The following is an 11410-nucleotide window of genomic DNA, read 5'->3' as shown; positions in this document are numbered from 1 at the left end:
TCGACTGGCCTATTCTGAAGTGCACCAAGGATTTATAGTTTACATACGTTATAGAAATTGTTTTAAAAAAAAAAAAGGATAGATGTTTACATTTCTAAACATTCTTCTATGCCCTGGTGCAATAGATACATGTAGATATTATTTTTTTTGTTCTGAAAGTGTGCTGCTCTGTCTCCACAATAATATTATGTATATGCCCATACAGTTGTATAGATAAATACATCTCTTTATCTATGTCTTTATCTTTTTTTCTGCTAGATACATATTTATGCCAGTACAAGTATGGGACATGCTATCCAGAATGCTCGGGACCTGAGGTTTTCAGGATAATGGATCTTTTTGTTATTTGGATCTTCATAGCTACTAAAAGACCCTTGTAAACATTAGGGGGCCGATTCACTAACTTCGAGTGAAGGATTCGAACTAAAAAAACTTCGAATTTCGAAGTGTTTTTTGGGCTACTTCGACCATCGAATGGGCTACTACGACCTTCGACTACGACTTCGAATCGAACTATTCGAACTAAAAATCGTTCGACTATTCGACCATTCGTTAGTCGAAGTACTGTCTCTTTAAGAAAAAACTTCGACCCCCTAGTTCGCCATCTAAAAGCTACCGAACTCAATGTTAGCCTATGGGGAATGTCCCCATAGGCTTTCCTAAGTTTTTTTGATTGAAGGATATTCCTTCGATCGTTGGATTAAAATCCTTCGAATCGTTCTATTTGCGCTAAAATCCTTCGACTTCGATATTCGAAGTCGAAGGATTTTAAATCCCAGTCGAATATCGAGGGTTAATTAACCCTCGATATTCGGCCCTTTGTGAATCGGCCCCTTAATAAACCCAATAGGCTGGTTTTGCTTCCAATAAGGATTAATTATATCTTAGTTTGGATCAAGTACAAGCTACTGTTGTATTATTACATAGAAAAAGTAAATAATTTAAAAAAATCTCAATTCTTTGTTTAAAATGGAGTCTATGGGAGATGGCCCTACAGAGCATTTGGGTTTTTAGATAGGGTCAGTGACCCCCATTTGAAAGCTGAAAATAGTCAGAAAGAGAAGGCAAATAATTCAAACTATAACAAAGAAAATATGAAGGCCAATTGAAAAGTTGCTTACAATCAGTCATTCTATAACATACTAAAAGCCAACCACCCCATTAATACATTTGTGGAATCTGCTCCAAGGAATTGTATGCTGAACGGGCTACTTTCACTAATGGGTCTTTGCAGCAAAGCCATTTCCAGCTCCTGCTTTCCCCCCTTTAGTGGCACAATGCAAAATCTAGAGTTCTTTAAATTAAAAACCTCAGCTCAAGGCAACTACACTGTGCATTTAGATTTAGATTTAAAATGCATTTATACAGTGTCAGCTGGAGCGTGTATGGGCTAAAAGAATCAACATAAATGTGCCTTTTTCAGGATAATGTGTAACTTATTTTAATTTGCTTTGCTCCTCTTAGGTCATTCTGACACCCTTTGACAAATGCCAGAAACATCCGTATGAGCTCTTGGAACATTGTGAGTACATTGTACATAAAGAGCACTGTAAATAACTGTGTCACTTGCAGTTAAACTGCTACAGAGAGGCAAGTGTGGGTGCCTTCTGTGCACTTGTATGTTGAAATAAGGTACAAACTCACAAATTATACTGACTATGCTCATGAGCTTCAAAGGATGGTTTCTATGCAATGCATGTTCCTTTAGCATTACTCATTTGCTGGAAATCTCTAGGTTTTTGTAATAATGTGCAACTGTTCATTGTGTGGGTGTCAAACCTTATAGTAACTCCACTGACAGAACTCATCTTTAACTCAGTTCAGGTGCATATGTATGAACATGTTGGCATGTTTACAATCTTTAGGCCCAGAAATAGATCCTGAAGGTGTTCAGATGTGTTCCCCAAAAGTTGGCTGGGGCACCTTGTTTGGTGCATGAGGCATAAGACACAGCACATATTTGCAAAGGGGAGCCATGTACCTAACACCTAGGGAGTTATTTACTAAGGGTCGAATTTCAAAGTGGTAAAACTTCGAAATTCAACCATCGAATTGTAAAAATTTGGTAGTCAAAGTTTTTTTTAAAATGAAATTTAGCTGTTTTCGATCGAATTCAAATCGATCGATCGAACGATTTTCCAAAAAAAAAAAACTTTGACTAAAAACTTAGCCAAATACTGGCTATAGGTTTTAGGAGGTCCCCATAGGCCATCATAGCAATTCGGCAGGTTTAAGGTGGCAAAGTGTGGAAGTCGAAGTTTTTTAAAGAGACAGTACTTTGATTTTCGAATGGTCGAATATTGAACGTTTTTTTCAATTCTAATAGAATTTTGGCCTATTCGATGGTCGAAGTACCCAAAAATTACTTCGAAATTCGAAGTTTTGAATTTGAAAATTCACTTCGAATTAACTTCGACCCTTAGTAAATGTGCCCCCTATTCTAACCAGGTCATAAATACAGTTATGGGATCCGTTATCCAGAAACCTGTTATCTAGAAAGCTCAGAATTAAAGGAAGGCCATCTCCCACAGACTTCATTATCAGCAAATAATCCACATTTTTAAAAATGATTTCCTTTTTCTCTGTAATAAAAAAACATTACCTATTACTTTATACAAACTCAGATAGGAGGCAAAACAATTCTATTGGGTTTATTTACTGTTTAAATGTTGTAGACTTAAAGTATGGAGATCCACATTATGGATAGATCCATTTCTATGAGGCAGATGTATTAAGGATCGAGTTGTGTTTTCCACAAAAATTCAAGTTTTCAAGGTTATTTTTTAGGGTCAAAAATCTATTTTTTGGGTTAAAAAAATAAACCTCGAATTTTCGAGATTTATTATACCCCGACCCTGGAAATAGATCAAATCCAAAAATACAACATCTTAAACCTGTCAAGGTCATGTAGGAGTCAATGGCAGAGGTCCCTTAAGCCATTTGAAGATATTAATACAGATATGGGACCTGTTATCCAGAATGCTCGGGACCTGGGTTTTTTTTCCGGATAACAGATCTTCATACTTTAAATCTACTAGAAAATCATGTAAACATTAAATAAACCCAATAGGCTGGTTTACTTCCAATAAGGATTAATTATATCTTAGTTTGGATAAAGTACAAGGTACTGTTTTATAATTACAGAGAAAAAGGAAATTATTTAAAAAAATTATTTGGATAAAATGGAGTCTATGGGAGACTTTCTGTAATTCAGAACTTTCTGGATAATGGGTTCCAGGTTTAACGGATCCCATACCTGTAGCCTTTATGATGTTCGAGTTTTTTTAGGAGGGGTTTGCCTGAAAACTCGATCGATTCAAGCAATTCAAGTTTTTTCCCCGAAAACCCAATCAATTAAAATTTTCGGGTTGTTAACCCTGAACTCGCTGATTCAAGGTATAAAAGAACTTTAAAATTCAATCTTTGATCAATAAACCCCTAGGTGTGCTTTTTATGTGTTTTTCTGTTCCATTCTGTTTTTCCCAATAATAAATACACTGAAAAAAGCCTTCTATGTCCTTGTGCTAAAAAGAGAAGTTAATAGTACAGGAGAGGTCGCGCTAGAATAAATGTTGACCTCTTTCCTAGTACCCAAATCAAATCATCCTGTCCTTTTCAGACTTTATGAATAGAGCAGTAAATGACATTTTATTATACCACACTCACGCACTGTACTCCGCTTTTGTTACTCACAGCAAAATGTTCAAAAGAATAAAATGCCTGTTTTTAGCATGATGCCAGGTGGTAATTGCAGTTATTTTTATCCGGCTTTCATTGCATTGCAGTGGTTTCAGCAGTCTGTGCTAAGCCACGGAACAGACCATGCCTTTCCTAAAATAAATGTGTAATTGAAATGTGGGGTAGTAAAAGTGTTATATTTACAGTGAAATAGTTTTCATTTCCTCAGAACACTGAATCAGACTCATTCTTCGGAACTGGGGGTTGGTCATTGTTAATGTGGAAAACAAGAATAGCAGAAGGAAGTTTATAATATCTATACTGTATCCAGCCAACTTGAAGCTTTTCAGTGTTCCCTTTAAAACACTGAGCCCAAAGAAGGTGAGATGCGGAGGCCCGCTTGCCACATGATTACCAGCTTATAACTACAGGGCATTTGTCCTTGCTCCATTTTCTGTGCACCTTATACACAGAATAGGGTGCAGACTAGAAATTCATCTCCGTTAGGACCCCCCAGGTGCCCTACATTTCCTATGGTTATTCAAGACCACGAGGTGACAAAAGGAGAGGCAGAAACCAAGGAGAAAAACAGAGATCCCATGTGGGTTACTGTGACTCCAGATACATAATCAGTCTCATAACTTGAGCCAACAAAACACAACTTGTGCACAGTTTTCTGTCTATTTTAAAGGAGAACTAAACCCTAAAAATGAATATGGCTAAAAATGCATCAGCCTAAATTAATTTCTGATGCTAGTTGCTCTGGTTTCTGTTCTGCCATGTAGTAATTATCTTATGTACTAATCAACCTTATATTGTGACATTTATATTCTGAATAAACAGTATATTGTCAGTGGGTCCCTAAGCTCAGTAAGTGACAGCAGCACAGAGCATGTGCAGTGAATCAGCAGAAAAGAAGATGGGGAGCTACTGGGGCATCTTTGGAGACACAGATCTTTATTGCTAAAGGGCTATGGTTGCCTTGGGCTGGTACAGAAGCCGAAAACATAATGTACAACATTTCTAGCTATTTCTTTAGTTAGGCTTTAGTTCACTTTAAGTCAAGCACAAGCTGTGGCACATGCTAGAGTATTGCTTAGGGTTGCCACCTTTTCCCCAGTGGAGACCAGCAGGGGGTCAGGCAGTGACACACAGATGATTTGCAATTGGCCGATCAACGTTTCAATAATGGGGAATCCTGCCCGGTTTTCCAAATAACGAAAATCGGGCAGGATTCTCCTTAATTGAACATCGATCGGCCGATCAGCGTTTCATAGCGTTTGCGTTTTGACCCAGGCTGTCTGGGTCAAAACCGTACAGTTGGCAACCCTAGTCCTGCTTGGGTCCATTTTGTCAGAACTGCACCAAACTGAACCCAGACCCCTGACTAGGGTTGCCACCATTTAATTCAATGCTTACCGGGTGCTGGTGGGGGTGGGAGCAAATGGGCGGGCCGTGACATAAAAGGGGGCAGGTAGTGACATAGAAAGGGGCATGTCATGATGTAAGGGGCGTGGCCTAAATGTGCAATTGGCCAGAAGATATGGAAAAAAGGTAAATTCTGAGTGGGTTGGGGGCGGCCGAGGGCTTTTGTGAGGAGTATTACAAATTGACGGTAAATTTGTAATACCGGCCCCGGCCTCGGCAGGTGTTTTACTGGCTAGGCCAGTAAAATACCGGCCGGGTGGCAACCCTACCCCTGACCCACCCTACTCCTCCAAGTTACCACCACTTGATGCTACCTGATCTCACAAAGCTGACTCTCCCCATTATTGTAGACCAAAAATGACATCACTAAAGGAGGAATAAACACCAGGATCTCCAATTTTCATTCTTTTGCCCGCTCAAATCTTGACTGCTTTTGCAGGTACCTGATGCAACGGGGGGGGGGGGGGGGTTGGGAGTCTTTATTTTTGTGTATTTTTGCACATTACACTGGAGTTAGTGAGTCCTACAATGTTTAATTATTTTGCTAAAATGAATATGAGCTAAACAAGTACTGAATCCACCCAATAAAATAAATTATATAGTTAGAGATAAAGGGCAAGTGCACACAAAGCGTATTTCCCTTGTAAGTAGGAAATTCACAAAAAATCAATTGATATTAATTTCAAAGTGCTGATTCAGTGTAAAAGACTAACTTGCACTGCACCAGTATATGTCGCAAATATTTTCCACAAATTTATATAACGGAAAAATCCAGAGTACAACAGGAGGAAGAGAAGGTTAGAAAGATTAATAGGCATCATACGATTTCCAAAGCAAAAAGGTTTTTTTGAATTGTTAAGCTGCTTTGCATCAAATCTGAATAAAGAGCAGAAGAATTTCACTCACTGTTGAACTGCAGCAAGCTTTATTTTTACACTTTGATAAATATGCCTCAAGGTAGCAAAACATTTTTTTTTAAATAGATGGATGAAATTCATTCAATTCAGAACTGGGCAAGGTACAATGCTAAGCTGCGTACTCTCCAGCAGACTCTGGGACTTCCTTCACTAGAAAAGGCAAAGGTAAGTAAGTAAGGTTGTCAGGGGAGTAACTACAGAGTAGGCAGACCCTGTCGTTGCACTGGTGGTGGTAATAACTCAACATTTAGTACTGAAATTTAAACTAAAGTTTATGGTATTGACAATTTACTTGTATAGATTTCCTTTTAATGCTAATTTATGTTTAGCAAATTAATTATCAAATTGTAAATTCTTCTGAGCTGAGTTATTTGCACCCCATTGTATCTGTTATTGCTTGAATTTTTGTATGAAATTTGTAAGTTCAGTGTATACATCCATTTATTGCACAGCCCTGTGGAATATGATGGCACTTTATAAATACGCGTCAGTAAGAGTAATAATGATAATCTAATGGGCAGTGCTCCGCTGTGCATCATCCCTATGCATCCTGCCTAAACATGGATCAGTTTACTCATCAATGAGAAACACATCCAGATAATAGAAGTAGCCTTTTGCTTGCTTAATATAAATTGTGTTTTATTTTTTCTAGAATAGTGATTGGGAAAAGGGCCAAAGGTGGAGCAGGTACAATGATCAAGTGAATACTCTGCAACAAAAACTTGGACTCCAATCACATGACTTCAAAAGGGTAACGTTCATCTTTTCTTCATGTTGTAGCTGAATCGGAATCCTGTATTAGCATGAAGTGAACCCAAAGCAGATTATTTTGTGTGATGTTTCAGACCGATGTCCATACAATAATGTAATAAATTAAGACGAAAGTATGTGTCTTTGATGTAATTTTAACTTATTTGAATTTTTTCAGGTTTATTCCCAGTATATTATCACATTTTACTCTGTGTGATTGTTATAAGACCTTGGGGCATAGGGAAGAACATTCTCAGTATAAAAATATTCTGATTTGCATGGTGATGTTGGCATTACTGTACCCGGACTATACTCTTTCCCCAAAGCCACAATCAGTAATCACGGGGCTCCATAACATTTATTTAGTAGGACTTTTTCCAAGTATTTCCCATTATTTGACCTTCGGGTCCCCTGGGTGGGCCCTGCCAACAAGTAAAATGTCAAGGTCAGATGTCTGATCTGCTCTATCCACTCTCCAATTATTTCAAATTCCTGCCCATGATTTAGCCAAACCCCAACAACTCACCCACAAACTCTTTCACTTTAGCAGCCCCTGATTTATGATTTTCTGTCTACCCCTTTGCCTTGGAGCCCCTGACTGCTGTACCCCATGATGGTGCCTGTGTTTTTGCAAGCTAACTAGGAAGCTAACTAAAACAGAATTAAATGCCAAACAAATAGCATACACATAGGCCCTGGGTGCTTCCAGCAATAGACCAAGAGGATGTTGGAGACCCATCAGAGAGTGCCTGGCAAAGCTGGTGTTCTGGGTTTAGCCCCAAAGAGGGGAATGTGGTGACAGCCCTCCTGGAATAACACTGGAGGCTGATGGAAAGGTTGGGAAAGAAAGTGGTTGAGAGTAGCTGGGAGTTGTGTGAATTTGTGATTACCTGACTGTGTTCCGTTGTGAACACATTCAGAAATTCCTGTATTCCTGAATATTGATACATGAGAAAGTGTTTGGCCTTGTCTCTGCAAGATAATCTTAGATTGTTACTCATTACAGGTGTATGTCCTTCAGCATTAGGGCTGGTATGCTTGTGTATGTGGCCTGTTGGGGAGCCAGAGACTTTTGTGTGGGGTTGTGTGTGGTAATCTTAATCTGTCAGAGGGACTTGAAAAGACGTCTGTTGTAAAGTAGTAATAGCCTGTAGAAGTTGGTTCCATCCAGGTGTTGGGTGTCTTTTGCAGGCCATCAAGGATTCTCAGTGTTGTCCTCATCTAGTGAGTCTTGTTGAAGCTTCTGGGGTGCCTTTGGTTTCATTGCGGTCTTCGAGTTGCGCTGCCATTCCTATTGCACCCTGTTTGATTTAGGTGGTGCCTGCATTGTCCAAACCATAATTGCCACTGTTTTAACAGTTGATCCCAAGTTTAGGTGTATCAGCCTGTGTGTCACCCCTTGTCACAGCTTCACTTAACGATATTTTTGGGAAAGGCAGGGCCATGAATTAGCGGGGCGGGGTGTGATGTATGGTGGGTGAGATGTGACGTCAGGGGCGGGGCTATGATGTGGCCAATCTCAGATCGCCACATCAATCTCAGGTAATTCTGTCTGGTTTTCTTAATTTGGAAAATTAACTTTAATTCAGAATGAACTAGCATTGAATTATTGCATCATCCCCAGCCCAGTGTCAGTGACAACTGCTTCTCTTCTCTCATGTTGCTCAGTCTGGTTGGAGTCTTTGGAACTTAGTTCTCTAGCCATGGGCACTTAAACATGGCCCCCAAAAATGTGTCAATAAGTCAGTTTCCCAAAAGATAAAAGAATATTAACAGGAATAGTATACAACTCTTATATAAGTGACAGAGTAGAGGAAACCAAAAACCGTTTCATGTCTTTTTCAAATAAACCACTTATGTGACATGCACTTTTTCTGTGCGCCATCAAGTCTAAGAGGGAGCCCTTTCAGAGATTCCTTGCATTGCTAACAACTTATAGAAGCGCCACATGGATGAGATAGACCTGCAACTGATTAAGAGAAGGCATGTCACATAACTATAGCCTTCAAACACTGCATGTATATCAGATGGAACACACACAGCTGGGGAAATCCACATTTTAAAGCAGATCTATTTGACATATATTTCCTGTTCTCTCTTTGCAGCATGGAATGTTTGACCAAGCATCTACTCCACTTGCAGCTCCAGCAGCAGCGTTTCTGCCCAGCAAGCAGTATACGACTGGGTGGGCCCTGTCAAAGGAGGTTCTGAAATACTTTGGACCTGGAGCATATGAAACAATGATACAAAGTTACTGTGAAGGTTAGCGTAATGATCAGAATCATTCTAAAAGCTGCCCCATATTAAATTGGGTTTAACAGAATAATAATTACAGGTATGGGACCTGTTATCCACAATGCTTGGGACCTTGGATTTTCTGGATAACAGATTTTTCCGTAATTTGGATCTGTATACCTTAAGTCTACTAGAAAATAGTGTAAACATTAAATAAACACAATAGGCTGGTTTAGCTTCCAGTAAGGATTAAGTATATCTTAGTTTGGATCAAATACAAGGTACATTATTACAGAGAAAAAGGAAATAATTTAAAAAAATGGATTTGGATAAAATGGAATCTATGGGAAATGGCCTTTCTGTATTTTGGAGCTTTGTGGATGATATGTTTCCAGATAACGGATCCCATACCTGTAACAATGTATTTTTCTGCATGTCTAGAACTTATTAGCAAGCAATCAGCATTTGTTGGTCTAGCACAGTCTGAATGATGAGCAGTGGTCTAAATAGCGGGCCCTTTTTGCCTTCTGTATCTGTCAATATTTGTCTGTGCATTGACATCCCCTTGTAGTGTTCAGTACTACTTTATAATGGGGGCCCTCTTCTGGCCATCCCTGGTGGTACACTCCCTCTGGGTACTTTCAGTCTGGCACTCACCAACTGCACAGGTCAAACCTGTCTGTAAGATACTGAGAAGGTCAGACAATGTTGTACAGTGCCCTTACCTATTAGAATCCAGGTTAACACCTTCTGTTGGCCTTGCTATGAAAATATAGATCAAAAATACAACATTAACAATAACTTTAAGGCACTGGGGGTGCCAAAATTGCACTCCCACTCCCCCAGAGATTGTAATCGCTTGCCTAAAGCTGGCCATAGATGTTGAGATTTTTAAAAGATCTGATCATCATCGTGAGACCACGATTATCTTGGAATGATCGTACGAATTGTCCATCAACTAAAAATACCAATTTGCCAGGAAAAAAAAGGGTAGCTGCCTGCTTGGCCCAGCAAAGATAGATAGATTGCACTGGGACAGACAAAGATTTTTTAACCTGGCCGATCAATTTCCTGACAGATGTCGGCCGAAAAACCGTAAGATGTTCGATCGTTCGAATCCCACTAACTGCACAATAATTTCGAAGGATTGGTCGGAGATCGCTAAAATCGGTTGTTCGGCAAGAGAAATCTTTGCGTCTATTAAGACCCCAGGCTGATACTACAGCCCAAAATCAATACCATCCAATCAACAGTTATCACTGATTAGTCTAGTCCAATTAGATAAATTCATGAAGCCTCCTTTTTTCAAAAGCCACTAAAACAAGATTTTTGGGGAAAGTTTTCTGAACCCCTCAGTAAATGAGAAACTGTTGCAAAAAAAATAAATAAAAAAAAGAAGTGTGCATTAAATGATTGCTCTTGCACATATGTTTCTTCAAAGGTTCTGCGCAGTATGCTGCTGCCTCTCCTCCAAGACAAGAGACGATTGACAGAATTTTGATCAGAAGAAACATTGCACGAGCAGAACAGCAACAAAATAATGACAAAGCTATCAGGTCTCTGATACATTATACTTTATGGGTTCTGAATACAAACATGGGCACTCGAGTATCCAATTCGTAGTTTAGATGTTGTAAGCCTCCCCTCATATTAATGTATCTTATCCATATGCTTTAATAAATTGTAGAGAAAAATAAATATATTAAACATAAAATAGGCATATCTCCCCTTTATTAGTAAATAAATTGGAGATGCTTTAATTGTAGATATCTAAAATTTGGGTTGTAATGATTACAAATCTTCCCCTCTACAAAACATACCCTCTATAAAATATACTGTATATCTTTAATTATTTATTGCAGAAAACTAAATGACAACAAAGAGCATTTAAGGAAAGCAATTAAGACTTTGGAAATGCGGAATGAGTTCTTCAGAAACGGTAGGTACAGTGTGTTGGGTTAACCTGTTCTCTATTCAAATATATTTAAAAGTATTATATAGCAATAATATACAGCCTGGACCTATAGTTTGCAGTTGTTAAATAGGTATGAACCTGGAAGCCCTTTAAAAGAAAGAGAGAGAGAGATTTTGGGTTCAAATATAAAGACTTTGCATCTTTATAACTGCTTTGCCTACCCAACCAAAAAATACAATGCAACTACATCATACATTTTTCTCTTTCTCGTGGGATTTCTATTTAGCCTTTTGCTCAGTGCATTATGGTATGTTATAGCTGGGACGTCATTCTGAATGGTTCTAGATGTGTCAAAATGACCATACATTGGTTTTTAAAATTTCAAAATAAGCAACTACAGATGCCAGACATTGTGGCATACAGTATTAATCTCACAATACTCAAGTGTCTGGGAATTTTAGTGCTAACTGCCACATTAACGAGTGCA

General features: G+C 38.8%; 1 protein-coding gene across 1 annotated transcript in view; it reads left to right on the top strand.

Moving 5' to 3' along the window:
• The first annotated feature begins 1447 nt into the window (after positions 1 to 1447).
• LOC108698364 overlaps positions 1448 to 11410 on the top strand; it is a 33016-nt gene continuing 23053 nt past the window's right edge. The window contains exons 1-6 of the mRNA XM_018229795.2: positions 1448 to 1522; positions 6090 to 6188; positions 6676 to 6774; positions 8879 to 9035; positions 10450 to 10564; positions 10871 to 10947. Coding sequence (XP_018085284.1) covers positions 1505 to 1522; positions 6090 to 6188; positions 6676 to 6774; positions 8879 to 9035; positions 10450 to 10564; positions 10871 to 10947 — 565 coding nt within the window. The 5' untranslated portion in view covers positions 1448 to 1504. The remainder of the gene's footprint in view (positions 1523 to 6089; positions 6189 to 6675; positions 6775 to 8878; positions 9036 to 10449; positions 10565 to 10870; positions 10948 to 11410) is intronic.

The sequence above is a fragment of the Xenopus laevis genome, chromosome 1L (assembly GCF_017654675.1).
Source record: "Xenopus laevis strain J_2021 chromosome 1L, Xenopus_laevis_v10.1, whole genome shotgun sequence".
Classification (NCBI taxonomy): domain Eukaryota; kingdom Metazoa; phylum Chordata; class Amphibia; order Anura; family Pipidae; genus Xenopus; species Xenopus laevis.
This window is presented reverse-complemented; position numbering and strand designations above follow the sequence as displayed.